This window comes from Apaloderma vittatum, unplaced genomic scaffold, assembly GCF_000703405.1.
Source record: "Apaloderma vittatum isolate BGI_N311 unplaced genomic scaffold, ASM70340v1 scaffold4766, whole genome shotgun sequence".
NCBI classification, from domain to species: Eukaryota; Metazoa; Chordata; class Aves; order Trogoniformes; family Trogonidae; genus Apaloderma; species Apaloderma vittatum.
Window position 1 is genome coordinate 5608 of NW_009723231.1, and position 17498 is coordinate 23105.

The 17498-nt window shown below is 41.0% G+C and overlaps 1 protein-coding gene across 1 annotated transcript in view; it reads left to right on the plus strand.

Moving 5' to 3' along the window:
- The window catches only part of ANK3 (ankyrin 3, node of Ranvier (ankyrin G)), a gene marked incomplete at both ends in the record, with an annotated part of 52763 nt that overhangs the window by 3667 nt on the left and 31598 nt on the right, over positions 1-17498 (plus strand). The window contains 2 exons of the mRNA XM_009872021.1: positions 7558-7664; positions 15060-15284. Of these exons, the coding sequence (XP_009870323.1) occupies positions 7558-7664; positions 15060-15284 (332 nt within the window). The remainder of the gene's footprint in view (positions 1-7557; positions 7665-15059; positions 15285-17498) is intronic.

A 17498-nucleotide genomic window follows, 5' to 3' on the forward strand; every position in this document is an offset into this window, starting at 1 on the left:
CTTGGGAAGAATTTGGCCTTGGAAAGATTAAGCTGTTATGCACTAGCCAGTTTATGTATCTTCCAAACATTTGTGCAGTGACTAATACAACAAAAGCAGTATCTTTTGACCTGATTATAGCATGGGAAGGTCTTTCCAAAAGCTAATGCTGGAGATGATGGGATACTGTGCCCTTTGTGTGAGTTCCTCAGCATTGTGCTTGGTAGACTTTCTTCAGATTTTCAAGTCGAACTGAATTAGTCAAGTATTTCTTGGTACGTGGAAGCCAGAGATCTGCTAGAAAGTTGAATGAAAATTCACATAGAAATCTTTACTTGGAAATTAAAGGGAAATAAAAGGGGGGAAAAAAAAGAAAACCTGGAGAGTTGCAGGCCAGTCAGTCTCACCTGTATCCAGCAAGATCATGGTGCAGATTCAGTTGGAAACTGTGCTAGGGCACAGAGAAAGTAAGGAGGTGATTAGTGACAGCCAATATGGCTTCACTAAGGGCAAATTTTGCCGTTATGGTGGGGTTACAACGTTGTTGGATAAGGGAAGAGGAGCAGGCATCATATACCTGCATTTGTGCAAAGCATTTGACACTGTCCCGCATGACATCCTTGTCTCTAAATTGGAGAGACATGGATTTCGTGAATGGACTGCTTGGTACATAAGGAATTGACTGGATGATCACACTCAAGGAGTTGTGGCAAATGACTCAGTGTCCAATTGGAGACCAGTGATGAGTAGTGTTCGTCAGGGTTTGGTGTTGGGATCACTGCTGTGTAACATCTTTGCTGGTGACTTGGACAGTGGGACCAAGGGCATCCTCAGCAAGTTTGTCAGCGACACTGAAGCTCTGTTGTGCGGTTGACACGCTGGAGGGACGGGATGCCATCCAGAGGGGCCTTGACAGGCTGGAGAGGTGGGCCTGCACCAATCTCATGAAGTTCAACAAGGCTTAAGGTCCTGCAGCTGGGTCGGGACAGTCACAAACACAAATACAGACTGGGCAAAGAATGCACTGAGAGCAGTCCTGCAGAGATGGACTTGGGGCTGTTGGTGGATGAAAAACTGAACATGAGCTAGCAATGTGTGCTCTGAGCCCAGAAAGCCAGCTGCGCCCTGGGCTGCATCTGCGAGAAGCATGGTCAGCAGGTGAAGGGAGGAGATTCTCCCTCTCTACTTCACTCTGGTGAGACCCCACCTGGAGTACTGTGCTCAGGGGGTTGGAGCACCTCCCATATGAGGAAAGGCTGAGAGAGTTGGGTCTGTTCAGCCTGGAGAAGAGAAGGCTCTGGGAAGGCCTTATAGCACCTTTCAGTACTTAAAGGGGGCTACAGGAAAGAAGGGGAGGGACTTTATCAGGGAGTGTAGTGATAAGGGGTAACGGTTTCAAAATGAAAGAATGTAGATTTAGATTAGATATAAGGAAGAAATTGTTTTCCGTCAGGGTGGTGAGGCAACTGGAACAGGCTGCCCAGAGAAGTTGTGGATGTCTCCTCCCTGGAAGCGTTCAAGGCCAGGCTGGCCAGGGTTTTGAGGAACCTGGTCTAGTGGGAGGTGTCCCTGCCCATGGCAGTGGGATTGGAACTAAATGATCTTTAAGATCCCTTCCAACACAAACCATTCTACGATTCTATGAAAAGACTGTGGAGTGGAACTGTTGTTTATGTCCTGGAAGAGCATAAGGTGGATTGTAATGAAGCAGTTTTTATGCTGCCATTTTCACAGAGGTGCCTCTCAGCAAGTATTCCTGCACAGGGGGTTACTGATCTCAGAGGATGCTTTCAGGTGAAAAAGGGTCCACAGAGCAGGACTAATGCGTTTTAAACCTTGTTTCAGTCTATAAATGCTGCTGTAGTGTAAATTACCTAATTTTCCTATAGCTTTTACACAGCTTTGGTAGCATTATGACAATGGCAGAAATTGGGTTCTGTGTTTAGCAACTGAATGTTTATTAGTAGGTTGTTACTTCCAAGTGTATGTTATAAACCTCCAATAACCTTGATTTGCAACAGCCAGCTAAGGAGAGTTTCTGAACATTGCGTAGTAGTAATTCTGTTGCTTTCATTTATTTTGAAGTCAGAAGATAAAATCTGTGACTACTGGCACTGGAAGAAATGATATTTCAGGGCTGAGAACCTAAAGTTACTCTGACATTTCCTACTTCTAAGCCTACATTAAGTCTTCTTGATGTGATGTAGAATCTTCAGAGGAGAGGAAGGCTCTTCAGTCAGAAAACATATTACATTGGTTTATGATTCTGACCATTTTTCTGAGTACCATCGTCAAAGTAGATGGCGTTGGTTTAGCAGCTAGGGTGCATTTGATCACATAACAAGACTTAAAACCAGCATTATGCTAAATTACTCCTAAAGAACATTGTGCAGGTATGCACCATTAACTTATTTTTTATTAGAATTCCACTAAAAAATAATTATCTGTACATGGAAGTGTAGTGATACCACATCATGTACAGGAACTCTACTTTGGGGCCAACTTCATGTTCTCTGTGAGTGGTCACGGACCTCAGCTTTCTGCAGGATCTCTTGCAGTGCTGACTCTTGAGCTGAGAAAGCAACAAATACAAAACCCTTCTAGTGCTGGTGCTGAATGGTAGCATAGGCTGTTTTCATTGCATTTATATTCTTCGTATTTTTGTGATTCAAATTTTTGTCCAGCAGTGATTGTGCAATTCCTGCGGTTCAGACCCAGTCCAAATTTGTCAAGTAAAATGAAGTCAGGCTGGAGGCTAGTTGTAAATGTTATTCTGATCTTAATGCTCCAGTCAGACTTCAAGTTTCTCAAGTCCAGGAGAGGATCAGGAATGTGAAGGTGGTAGCAGAAAAAATGTCAGTCCTGTCTTGAGAGGTTAATAAAACCACGATTCCCTGAAAACAAGTGACAGTAAAGCAAGAAACTGTCTTTGTCAAAAAGGGAGCCCAGCTAAAATTTTCTGCTACAGCTTCTACAAACCTCAAAGTTCTGACAAAAAATATATCCATCTTCTGGAATTCCTGTGTTCTTCAGCACAGCCCAGACCTATGGTGGTGAGCTTTACAGCTCTGTGGATGAAGTGAGAGGAGTGCCTCTGGGAGGTGGAGGACACCCTTGTCTCTTCTTCCCATTCCTCCCTCTGTACATTACTGTGCTTCTACATAACATCTGCTCTGGCAACAGAGCGCAGGGGCGAAAAGCACCTTGTGTTTTAACATGGGAACAAAGGTCGTTGTGGGCCAAAGCCAATATCCTAAAAGCCCACCTGGAAACTGATGGGGGTTAACCTGTTTTGGGATGTCACACTGCTTTGAAGGAGCCAGCCGTTGCCTATCTGCATATTCTGGTTCTCTCAGACCTGTCTGGAGTTCATGACAACAGACAAGTCTCAGAATTAAGGGAATTAATTGCATCACATATAAGTATATAAAAAGGAAGGGGCGTTTGTCAACCTCTTGATCAGGTTCAAATAGAAGATCCCATGGTCACCTTTCTCCAAGGTCACTGGGAGACTTGGGAGTCTAAAAACCATCAGATGAGGAAGATTTGAAACCAGTCTTTACTGAATCTTACCACCAGCTTATATGTTGGTATTAAAGAAGAGTTTCTAACAGTTCCCTGAGAAGTAACCTCACTGGTGCAAAGTTAAAATTTCTGTGTCTGAGTGTGAAACCACGAATACAGCAACTCAGACCAAATGTGAACAACTTTCTCAATGGTTTAGTGGTGGGACCTGGCATCACTAGGTTAATGGTTGCTGATCTTAAAGGTCTTTTCCAACTTAAACAATTCTCTGATTTTATGGAATAATCTACATCAACCTCTGAATTTAATCAGACAGAGGCAGGATGAATTATGCTGTCCATTACATAGCAGCTTACTCAGTCTCTTCTGTCTGGATAAATTCAGCTGGGAGGAAACGTAAATTCTTCTGTTTGCTGAACTCTGGTATTACATAGCCTGGATATTCAGTTTTGCAACCAGCAGGATCCTTGCCAGCAGAACCATCAATGTTCTTATACATACATTTGCATCTAATGATGCCACACCCTTTAGCAATGTATATTTAATCTCCCTCAGTCCAGGGAGGAAACACTGGGATCTGACCAAACACAGGATGAATCCTGTGATTTGATGCCACTGATGATGTACCAACTTCTGGAGTGTGTATATTGCAACTTAAACAGAAGATTTTTTTGCCTGCCTGGAAAATCCAGTGCCTCAGCGGACTGACAAAATGAGATCAACAGATGTGTGATGTGTGTAAGATGCATGTGTCCAGCTATTATCTTTTCCTACTCTGTTTCTCTGCCAAAATTATTGGCTGCAGGCTTTGTACTTTTATGGCTGTAAATATGTCCAAGAGAGGTTTTTGAGTGCACTTTGTCAGGAAGGAATGTGTCAAAAAATTAGAGTCACTTGATATAGAGACAATATTTCAGGACAAAGAAATAGCCCAAGGAACCCTATTTATGTGAGTAGACAGACCTACAGCGACTTTGTGAGCGTAGTAGCACCTCTGTTTAGCGCAGGTGATTTTAGAGTGGTGGTATTTCCTTGGAAATTATGTGGCCCTCAGTTTAGTTTTCTGTATCATGCTGCTGAAGGAACTGTAACGTTTTTCTTCTGTTACAACAAACGTGATCCCATGCTTATTTGTTGATGCACATGCCCTAGTTCATGCCTGGACCTCAGTGTAGTGATATCGCTATGGTTTATTGAATGACAAATGCTAAATTGTGGTGTTCTTTATCACACGTTTCTTGAGTTTCTTTGTTTTGCTTGATTTTTGATGATAATGTAAATCACTGAGCAAAGGAATAATTTTATTCTTGTTTATCAAAATTATTACAACTTCTGAGACCAACTGTCTGGATATTACACTGTTTGGCGTCAAAAGTAATAACGTACTCAGTACAAGCTCTTATGATAGTAGAGAGGCCATACAGAGAGAGTCTTGGATAGACTGGATCGATGGGCCAGTGTTAATAGTATGAGCTTTGACAAGGCCAAATGCCAGGTCCTGCACTTGGGCCACAACCACCCCCTGCAACGATATAGGCTTGGGAAAGCTGGAAAAGCTGCCTGGCAGAAAGGGACCTGGGAGTTCTAATCGACAAGTGGCTGAAAATGAGCCAGCAGTGTGGCCAAGAAGGCCAATGGCATCCTAGCTTGTGTTAGAAATAATGTGACAAGCACTAGCGGGGAGATTATCCCCCTGTACTCGGTACTGTTAAGGCCTTACCTTGAGTGTTGTGTCCAGTTTTGGGCACCTCAGTACAGGAGATCTCAAGGTGCTGGAGTGAGTGCAGAGGAGGGAAATGAAGCAGGTGAAGATCCTGGAGAATAATCTTAGGAAGAATGATTGCAGGAGCTGGGGCTGTTTAGTTTGAAGAAGAGCAGGCTTAGAGGAGACCTCATCACTCTCTACAGCTACCTGAAAGGACGTTGTAGAGAGGTTGGTACTGGTCTCTTCTCACAGGTAATTAGCGATAAAACAAGAGGGAATGACTTCAAACTGCAACAGGGTAGGTTTAGACTGGACATTAGGGAAAAGGTTTTCACAGAAGGAGCAGTCAGACATTGGAATAGGCTGCCTGGGAAAGTGGTTGAGTCACCATCCCTGGATGTGTTTAAAGGTCGTTTAGATGTGGTGTTGGGAGATATGGTTTAGGGGTGAGCTTTCTAGAACAGGGTTAATGGTTGGACTGGATGATCCCAAGGTCTTTTCCAACCTGAATGATTCTGTGATGTTAGATCACTTGGATAGCAGTGATGGCTTTCGTGCCTGAACTGCAGGCTCCTCAGGAACTGTGGGAGAATCACTAGTGTTCTATTGGGAAGAGATAGAAAACTGTCTTAATTAAACTAAATTATGGTACATTTTTCAAAATGATGCTAATTAAATCCATTACTGTTGCTTAATTGCCATTGTTTTAATGGCATTTATTTTATCTGTTATGTCTGATAGTGTATTTTGGTGTTTAACATATGCAACTTTTACCATTGTTGTTGTTATCTGTACTTGAACCTTCAGGCCTCAAGCATGTGTCTTACAGCAAGAAGTTTAACAAAAGATCCTGGTAAGAGTTAAGGTAGCAAAAGAAGGAGGCATCAAGCTATGTGCCTCAGTATTGGACAGATGACAGAGCAAAGTTGCATCCTGCAGATGTTTCAGTTGATTGGCAGTAAATTATAATGTTGATGGTTTCTGCAAGGACTCCTGAAATGCTCATTTGAAATTGAAAAGAAACATCTAAAGAGAGGTGTTTTTTGGAAACCCCAGAGTGATGGGAAGGTTGCAGGTTTTGGCCAACGACAGCGCTATCTTGCGTGCTTATCTTATGGAAGCTTCTCAGCAGAAGTATTTTTGTGTGTTTGTGACTGACTTTGCCAGATTAACTTACTAATGCTGATATTTCAATTCAAAATACTTTACTTGCGCTGCCTCTATGTGCCAGTACGTAGAAGAAAATATGTGGAGATGATAAAACTTTCCTGTGTAGAAGTGTGTGCTTGGCTCAGCTTTGACCTGAACCCACAGAATTTGATTTGAAAACAGCCTGTGAGGTTTTAGTCTTAACAGACTGCTTTCACTAGGTGTATTTGCCTGTAAGCAGAAAACAACCTACTTACAGGAAACACTGACATCTTTAACACCATCTTGGGTGAAGATAGTCTGTGTGTATTGCATGACAGCTTCTTCACTTAGTTATATTGACCTTGGCTTCTGACAGCTCCGTGTCACTCTGGAAATAGGACATACAGTGTCTGAAGATTTCATTTGTTTAATTTCCTGGGGAAAAAAGAAACAAAGAAAAAAAAAAAGAGTATTTTACTAGCATGGCTTTGCTACACAGATAAGAGAATTTATAGTGTGAGACCTTGTTGCAGGGCACAGGACACATGAGCGTGCCCACGCATGTCTGTGGGCAACAACAAGAAACAAATGACACCTCGATGTCTGTCAGATGGGGCAGTTAATTATAGCACCAGTGTGCCAGCACTTCACAGGGTTAAAGCTATTTTTATAGAGGTGAGTGGGGACAGTGGCACTCCAGAAAGCGGTGTTCATGTTATCTGTATGTGTATAAAGACAAACTACACTCTCCTCCCTTCAGGAGCCTGGTTGTGCATTGACAGCTTCAATTAAACTCTCGGTGAAATTACTCACAGGTTCTGCCTGAATTAGGATCTATCTGATGGCGTTTTCTGTGGGGGAATATTATATTGCCTGTCTATATGGTGTATGACTGCAGTACAAATGGTAATATTTTTTTCAATCTTTTTTAACCTTGCACGTGTAAGTAAAGTTTGGAGAGGAACGTAGTTGTAACTGAAGGAAGTGGGAAAAGTGGGCAGAAAGAATGTTTGAAGATGCATAAGATTAATTTGTCTGTTGATTCCATGTTTCTGTAATGGGATTTCCAGTAATTTAACACCCGGGATACCAGCACTGTAATGTGGAAAAGGGGCCAGATTTAAATTTAAGAGAATCATATTAACAAACTTGTATTTAAGAAAAATGTTTTACATGTTAGTTTTAAATTTCAATTTATTTTTTTTTATGTTTTTAAGCACCTGACGTTTCAAAGGGAATTTGATTCTGATTCTCTCAGACACTATAGCTGGGCTGCAGACACCTTGGACAATGTTAACCTTGTTTCAAGTCCCATCCATTCTGGGTAGGTCACTTAACAGATTTACTTTATTTTTAAATGTTGAAGTGTATTGTTAGCTGAAGAATACAGGCTGCTGTAATGGCTGATAACATGCCTATTCCTGCCTCAGTTGAAGCCAGTGGCAAAATTCACACTGACTTCAAGGAGAGTGCTTAATAACAGGAGTCAGTCTAAATTCTTGCATATCAAACCAAAAACTTGCATCTGCACTGAATTTTCTGAAGGCTAAAACATTGTAATCCCACAGGCTTCTTTCTAATAGTCCTGTTGTGCTTTTTCTGTTGCTTATGCTTTGCTTTAAGTGTCATAAGGTGATTTTTGTTTGACTTGTATTTATTTGGAATATGAAATCAAGATATAATGTTATGCTTTCTGTCCTTTCATACAGGAAAAAAAGTGAGGCTTTAATTTAACTTCTGGTTTTATTTATACCTCCAAACTCCTACCTAGGCTCCAATCTGTAGTTTGATTACAGTGGTACTATTCATTTACTTATGAGTCATCACTGCAGTTGTGCTTCTTGATGACACCACATAGACTCGATTTAAATGCAATGATAGCAATGTTTGAAAGCGTGTTGTAAAAATGTACAAATAAGTGTATAACTGAAAGGAATCATTGCATATGAGATTGCCTAGAATAAATATTTGCTTAATTTTCAGTACCAGGGCATAAAATTTCACATAGTTTTAAATTTAATTCCTCATTTTGTGACAATTATGTTCTTAAAATGAAAATGAGTGCAGCACATAGCAAAATATTTCAGTTTCAAAACTGCATCAGGTCCCCAAAAATCTGAAGCTACAGTCCCACAATACATGTAAGCAACTGCTTCTGCTGATCACATCTATACAGCAGTGGATTTTTGGCCACGAGCTGATAAAAACGTAAACATGGTCAGTGCTAGAGCTGAAATGTCGAGAACTGCAACATGAAAAGCTAAAGTCTATGGGTTATTGCAGAAAGGTGTGTCAGCAAAGGATCTCAGAGAGCTGATAGTCCACCCGTTTGCGTAGTCAAGCTGTTCCTGAAATATGTTTAATTTCTTCATGATCACTAAAAATCAGACTTTGTACAGTGCTGCAGCTTCGGTAGTTCACTATCCCTTGTTATGGTATTTCTTCCCCTGATACTTGACTTAGGCTTTATCTGCAGAAAAGAAATTTTATTTCTTGTCATATCCATAGTAGTCACAGAGAACAATATCTTACTGATGTTGTAACAAAGTTCTATATGTTGGAAGACAGGTTTTATGGACTGAAAAGTCACAGATCCTCCTAGGTGATGCTTTCTACATTTCAGCATGTTCTTGCTGCTGTCTCCTGGCTCTCCCCTCATTGGTGAGATCTTATTTCTAAGCCATGATTGCTGCCTCTTTGGTCTGACACATAACACAATCTTAGCCAATCTCACAATGAGAATTACAGTTCTTGGTAACTGCAGTTTCTGTTGGTGGATGTTTGTGATCTGCCAGAATTCCTTGGTTCTTTTCTGTAATTCTGTAGTCTGATTATTTTCCCTGTGTTTTATGCTTATGTGTTTGGCTTCTTCCCTCTGTTTGCATTTGCCTTTGCAATATTTCAGTTTGTTGGTTCCAGACCCTTTTTCCATTTTAGCAAGATAGCTTTTAATTCTGATCTTATTTTCGAAAGACTTTTCAGACATTTTTCCTGTCCAGTGCTCAAATCATGAATGAAGACATTAGCTTAGCACCTGGCCGGGGACAGCACAGTGAAATCTCCACTTGAAGTTTCCTTTTAGTTTAACAATAAAGCACTGATGGTATCTCTTTTGAGGTAACTTCCCAGATGATTGTGCACTTACCTTATCTATACTGTACCTCAATTGCTTACTGAGATGCCAAGACAGAACTTCCACACATCCACTGGGTAAGTTACCCAGTCAAAGAAGGAAGTTAAATTCATTTAACATGAGTTGCTCTTGCTACTTCTATTTTGGCTTGGTTTTATTTTGAGGACTGGTGGTAGGCGAGTTGTAATCTCTTGATTATCCTTTAGGCCTTTGTAGATTGGTTGTTGGATAACTTATTCCTGAATATATCTGGCAATTGGGGTTCGGCCAATTGGTCTAAAATTTTCTCTCTCTTTTTCATCCTGGCCCAAAATAGGTCTGATGTTTGCATCCTGACAGTCTCTGGGACGTTACTTGTCTGTCCTTAGTTCTTCAGCGTGCTCCCTAATGGTTCCAGCCCTCCAGAACATGTAGTCTATGGACATGGTATCTTTCTCATCAACTACTCCAGATTCTGCTCTCTTTGTACCTCAGTCCTCACTAACACAGAGGTGGCCTTAGCTGCTGCCCGGAGGGACAGGGCTGCAAACCTGCAGCAGTGGGGCAAACTGTGGGGCTGCAGAGGAGGGGCAGGATCCTAGCACCAAAATATTCTCCAAAAAAAAGTATAGTTTTACTGACCACTCAGATTTCTCATTTAACAAATGAAAAGACCATCAGAAGTGATATTCTGATGGCTGTTAGGCAAAAAAAAATCTCACTCATTTACTTTCTTTTTGATTGTGGCCCCATATTATAATATGATACTGTTCGGTTTTCCCTGATATCTTCATCTAGGGGCAATCAACAGATATTGCCTTCACGACTTCCAGTACCTCTGATATGCAGAGGATGGTGACTTTTCACTTCAGGCAGACTTTTTTTCTGAAAAGCAACTCCTTTTCTCCTTGTTCGCAGTGCTTCAGTTTTGTCCCCGGTTCTTTCAGTGACCACAGGCAGAGATGCTGCAGCTGGGGCGACGTGCTGGCATCAGCCCTCGTGGTCCAGGTGGCCCTGACCCCACAGTGCTTCGCATTCTTCATCCTCCCCCCTGTCCTGCCATGGGCCATGTTAGGGAGCTCCCCCGCAGTCCCTCAGGTTGCTCTTTTCCCCGTTCGCCCACGGTCAGAAGAGAGCATTGAAGTCTGTTCCCATCTCCTGAGGCGGGGAATTTTGGGAGCAGGATGTGGAGATCCAGCGATGTATCAGTGAAAGGGGAAGAAAGAAGGAATTGCTGGCAGTAATTTTGACTCTTCTGGTTTTTCCTTTTTTCAAGCCAAGATAATGTTTCGTGTTTTTTTGTCTTGAGTTCAGAGAAGTTGTTTTGCCAGCATATATTCTGAACAGGGTCCATTGTAAGCAGTATGCTGAAATGTGTCATGAATGTTGAGGCCTCTGGAAGGGTAGAGACCCTTCACCAAAATGACCTTTGGCTTTCAAATGTGAGCTTACTCGTGCAATTTTTCTGAACTAAAATGTGGTTGTGCTCTCTTCGTGTTTGCCTTTTTTAAATCCTTGGTTTTCTTATCTGAAAGAAATAAACGTGTCACACTGCCTTCCATATTGAGAAACTCAGAAATACTGTGTCCAGTCTTGAAAGGTGGTATATATCAGGTTAATTGTAGTTTACTCCAGCCTCCTGTATACACAGAAGAACTGCTTTTTAAAGCAGTGTAATGATTGGCATGGACTGATCTTCCTTTCAAATATCCTGCCATACATGTCTTTACACATTATGCTTTGGAAAATAGACTTCTAGAAAAGTGCAAGAACTGGTTTTCCACGGCACAATGTTTTGAGAATTAAAAAACTTGTGTTACAATAAATTTTCTCATGACCTAAGTAAATTGCAGATGCTTTTCTCCATGTGGTTCTGCATTTCTCAGAGGAATTATGGACTCATGATGACTAATTAAACGAACACTCACTTTTTTTCCATGTGTAGCATATTTTGTATGACGTAGGTTACGATACGCAAAGCAAAAGCCAAATGATTTCTAAGATTGACCTTCAAATATGTGCTTTTGTTATTTTTCTGATTGTTACTTTTCCTTTGCGCTTATTATTGATATTTTCTGTTGCTTGCCTCTAATTATCTTACATTAATTTTTCCCATTTGCTTTCTAAATTATTTTGCAGCTATTCCTCTCCACTCCCCCAGTATGATTCAAGGTGATAACTCTGTGCTTTCTGTGAATCCTCATTTTATTTTATTTTTTAAAACCTTTTTCCCACAGAGTGTGTGTAGATGTTTGTAGTGCATTCGCTCACATCCTCATCCCTTCCATGTATTTAAGTAGAAATGCTCATTAGCATTTAGCATTGTGTTTTAGAGATTGTGTTGTAGTTTCCATTATTAGTGCAGTATAATTTAGGAAAGCCTTAGCTACTAATCTTTTTGGTAGAAAATGCATGAAATACTGTTTGGAATTGTTGTTATTGTTTTAAACGGTAAGTGACTAATTTGAAAATTAAACAAGGAAATAACATGTTGTTGACAGTGATTACCATTTTATGGGAGCAATATGCATAAAGGCTGATCTGCTAAAGGTTTTGTCTTCACTGAAGGCTACAGTGTGGGGTAGACACCCAAGCTGGCTGTGATGGGTTAGTTCCCATGACTCTATCATGTCAAGGGTTAATCTAGCCTGGCTGTAAGTAGTGTGCATTAGCAGTGCCAAGGTTGGACTGACCTTGAAATCTACAGCCTAAATGTACCTGAGAACTTGGGGCCCAATTCTTATAAGTACTAAGTTTTAACTTCCATTTTTAATATATTTTTTATTTATTTTTAATCAATTCAGTTGATGTAGGTGCCTAGAGATTTCTGACAATCCACTCTTACATACTTGTGTCATTTAAAGAGCTTGGGTACAGAGAGTGCATCTTATCTGAGTGCAAGCTTTGGCATTTTTGCGTTAGATGAAGAACTCTTTTTTATTAATTCTAAGCTGTCTTAACATGCCAGTAATTGTGTACATGATAGGCGACTCTCCAGAACACTGCTTTGTACTAAGCCATGAGGCCAAGCCTCCCGGGAGGCCCCTCCGTTGCTCCATAGTGGACCGACCAGATGTGCCTCCCTGGAGCTACTGCTGCATCAACCCTGAAGGGATGCTCTGGCCACCCCCCCGCTCCACTTCCATGTAGTCTGAAGTGACTTCATCTTCTCAAAACCACACACGTTCTCAGAAGGCCACCAGAGCACTGATTGTAACAGATTCCTTTCAGTATTCTCCCTTTGATAACCAAGGGCTGTGGATTCCTGCTCAGTATTTTACTTTGCTTCGTAGGAAATTTTGATGGCTTGTCTTGAATGCTCTTTGCAGCTCCTTGCCAGCTCTGAAGACCATCCATTGACCTACCCTTCCACATGCTCAGTGGCATCTGCCTTCTGCCATCAGCCTTCACCACACAGTGTATAGAGCAGTTGCAGGGCGGAAAAGCGAAACGAACTAATAGTGCTCAGTGAGCAGAGAGGAGAGGGAACCAAAGGTCCAGGCAAACAGAAAAGTGTTGCAGTCAACAGAGTTTACAGACATCTAAGATCTTGTGATCTGTAAATATTAACATATATAAAGTTTTATATATATATGTACTTATATACTCTATAAATTAAAGATTGAGTATATTATTTTTGGCATACATCTAATATTTGAAGAAAATGCTTTGTTAGGCATTCAGCAATGATCCTGTCCCACTGAAATAAATCCTTTTATGAGGAAGTGGAATGCTCTAGCAGCAGCGTTTTGGTATGTTCAGTACTGTATGGTGTGTTTATCTAGGATAGAAACTGAATACAGTTTGTTAGTGTGAAAAGTGCTGTGAAATATCATGGATTTTATTCCATACTTCAGCACTATAAAGTGTCTGAGGCACAAGAAATGATAAATTTGGGTTAGAGTCACCTCGGGGGACTGTTTCACCTCCCTGTCTTTATTGATGGATTTTAATTTCCTTTGAAGAAAGGCAACGTAGCAATTTCTCTATCTGGAATTCGGTTGGACAACCTTTCTGTCCTGTTTCATATCTTTACAGCCACTGTCCCTACCCAGCTGTGTCCTGCAGACCACTAAACACCAAGGTTTTGATTACACTCCTGCTTTTGTGCAGATTTTTCCCACCCACGTTGGCCGGACTTCTGAACGCAGCTTATTTGCAGGCCTGGCCAATGCGCGTCAGCTGTTACTTTTGATATCCTGCTGGTCTCAAAGGCAAATGTAACAGTCTTACACAAATTCCCATTCATGCTTCAGAGCACTTGGGGCTTTTAAAAAGAAGCTTCACGACCCCCCTGGGTTATTGGCTCGTACCCTAAGTTGAGTTTACAGTAGGGAACCGGGAAATCGAGTGGATTCACCTGCTCATCATGCAAAGGTTTAGTTTTAGGATCTGGAAGTTTTGGCCACAGCCTTGAAATTAGGGAAAGCATACAGCGGATGTGCTGGCTGTATCAGTGTCTGCATTATCGTACAGAAGGAGCACACAAAAAATATATTGGCATCAACACTGAGTTGGTAAACTGTGTCCCTCTCAGAAGCTCATTGTACAGAGGATAAGGGAGGTATTCTGGAGCACCAGAGGAGGCCTTCCATAGCTGTTTAGTCCTCCAGGAAGCTGTATATTTTGATCCCCATAAATTAGGAAGATTTTTGGTGCTGAGTTTTGAAACAGGCTGAAGCTTGGTTTTGGAGCTGGCAGGAGAATCCATTTTCCTGTCACTGTTGTATTAAAGACAGTAACACTTCACATATACAGCTTCTCAGCATTCCATAGGTGAAATAAACCACGGCTGTTAATGATTATTCTTGTTAATGTCCATTGTTCCCTTGCTAATAAAAATAATTTTATTTTTAAATCTACCACTCACTACTTAAAGAGTATAATTGCTCGCTCTTCGGTTATTAAATGGAAAATTATGCATTGGAACGACACTGGCAAATGTGATTTTTCTTTAATGTCGCTTTTTGCTAATGAAAGTCCACTTCACAGAGGAGTAATGGCACGATTTCCTCCAGAGTGCCAGCAGCCTAAAGAAAATAATGTACTTGATATTCTCACTCATTCTGCATCAGAGGAAGCTCTTAGCAGCCTGGACTGACTGTGACCCATGGTGCCAGCACTCATGCACTCTGCCAGCCATCAGGAGTGTTTGCAAATGAGACTGGGAGGAGGTTTTGAAAACTGAGATCCCCCAAAATAATAAGCATTTTTGATTGTCGTTTTTCCACACTCTGGTTCCTTTCTGCACGTGAGGCTAATTTTACTTACAGGCAGTAGAGCTAACAGCAACAGAGAGATCTTTTTAAATCCTAATAAACCACTACTAATAGACTACTTATGTACTCTTCTAATCCATATTACTCAGTAGCACCTGTTCGTTTCACCTTGATGTTGCTAGACCTTTAGCAATTACTGCTTTTGATAACCAGTAGTTAACATGTGAGTATAAGCTTTAAAAGAATCTTTGTTGTTCTTTTTAGTTTAGCTGGGATCGGGAGGATAATGTTTTAAAATAATGTTTTTAAAACTGTGGTGGTTGACTTTTTGCTGATCTTCTGCCTGCTTTGTGACCATTTTCATTGACGTGTTTCCTTCCCCCTACAGTTTCCTGGTTAGTTTTATGGTTGATGCACGTGGGGGTTCAATGAGGGGTAGTCGCCATCATGGAATGAGAATAATTATCCCACCACGCAAGTGTACGGCGCCAACCCGCATCACCTGCCGCTTGGTAAAGAGGCATAAACTGGCCAGCCCGCCACCGATGGTTGAAGGAGAAGGATTAGCAAGTAGACTTGTAGAAATGGGACCAGCAGGGGCACAGTTTTTAGGGTGAGTTGTTCTATGAATTTCATTGTTTACACTCATGTCGCATCTTTCATTTCCTTTATCCTGTGGATCTGAGTAGTTAAATGTTGATTCTACCTCATTTGAGCGTGTAAAACAGGCTACTTAACTTGAAATATTAACAAGTGCCGACCTGACGTTCGTTCTAGAAAATACTTTTGTATTTTATGGGGAGCTTTCCCTCTGCGATGACTGCAGGGCGGAGCCAAAGGTAAGGAAAGCCATGAAAAGGCCAAGTCCTACCCCGCCTGCTCACGCAGCCTGCCCTGGAAGTCAGGAGGAGTCACACGCCTATAACTCAGAACAGGTTTTGACCCTCTTGCTCATAGAGTATCGGAGAAACGTCGCTGTCACAAAAAAGCGTCCTAAGTTACCCAGAAGGACCCAAATGTTGAGCTCTGTGCCCTGAGCCGCGGCACGTGCTGGGAGCTGCCTGTCTCCGTCCCGGGGAACAAAGCCACTGAGAGCGATGGCAGAGCGCTCACTGTAGAGCATCAAGTAGTACAAATGCTGGGAACTGACTTTTTTTAAAGCTTAAAATAGGGGAAACAATCCACTATGATGTGGTGCTTTTTTTCCTAATTATAAATTTTGTTCGTTACCATGAGTGGCACCCTGGTGTAAACTGCTGGTTCTGTTGGGAATGACAGCTTGTTCCTAATTTCCCCTTCTCGTTTCTCTTCCTGCTGCATGGATGTTATTCAGTAAACTGCATCTTCCTAACACTCCTCCCCCTCTAAATGAGGGCGAGAGCATGGTTAGCCGAATCCTGCAGCTTGGTCCACAAGGAACAAAATTTATTGGGTAGGATATATACGGAAAAGATACAGAATGTCTACAGTTTTTCTTTTGTTTCCAATTTTTTGTTATTCCCATTTTATTTTTTTTAAGTTTTCGAAAGCTTTCAGTTGATTTATGTCACTGAAAGAAAATCATAGTGGCTTGACTTAATATAGCTCTGCTACTACCTTGTGCTTATAGGCATGTAAAATTCACTGCCAGCATTCTGCTTTCATAACTTCTGTGCTTTTGTAATTTTTTAAATTTGAAGTGTTTCGATTGCATCAAATACATTTTAATACACAGTGACAGTCCTTTAAGTTCGACCCTGTGGTAGAGAAGGTATTTACAGGCCTTGAGTGAGTCTGTTTTGTAAAGTCTATTATTTACGAAAGATTATTTAGAAAAAAATGTCATTGAGTGAATGACTTCATTGAGCAAGGTTGGAGAACTACTAATCTTTTCAACCTGCAAGAGGCATCTTGTTAAAATAAATTTTCAAAGCCAACTATGCCACCCAAAGGAACTGCAGTGTGTAGTCTAAAAATGTGAGAATGTTTCCGTATATTTTTAACTGTTGTTTTCAAACCATATTGTGAAATTTATTGCGTTAGGTTTTCAAAATACTGGTGAGTGTTTGGTGTCCCAAACCTGTTCAATACCTTCTCACTGAGTATTCTTGTTAAATGTCATGCACAAAATTGTGTGGTTTCTAAATATTTACAGAGACAGTATCTGAAATATTAGCCTGCAAAGATTGTACTACTGTGTTAGATTTCAGTTTGTACTCTTTCTGAACTGGAGAATAAATAAGCAATGTATTTGAATTTTTGCTGTGCACAATGGGAGACAGCAGCTACCTTCCTATTTCTTGTTAAAGGACTTGAGATTGGAGTAATAGGCTGCGTGTTCTTAAAGGCAGCTAAAATATGTGCTAATTATACTGTCTTTGTTTGATTTTCATGGGAAAAATACTGTTGAAGTCTTCTCCCTTGATATTTAATGTGAAAGCTGGACTTCCAGCTAGTTTATGTTTTATCTCATGATGGCTGCTGTGATTTCCACATTTGAGTAATTGATTGGTTAATGCACCCAGCACCTTGCAGGTGTAAAGTACTATAGACATGCTGCATACTTCTCCCATCATGTGACGCTACTTTTAACTGAGTTTTTACAAAGCAGTGAAGCCCTTTACAACCTCTGTAGGAAAATAATGATACTGTCTATTTAAATGTCTTAAAGCTGCATAATCCATAATTGTTCACTTACTGTGTGGTTTCAGTCGGTTTGTCTCAGCATACTTTAAAATGCGTGATCCTGCCTGTGAAGTGTTTGGCAAAAGTGTCTGTTTTGTTAAGGAATGGCACATGAAGTGAGTGGTGGTTTCTGTCGGATGTTCACAGTACCTGTTCAGTAATG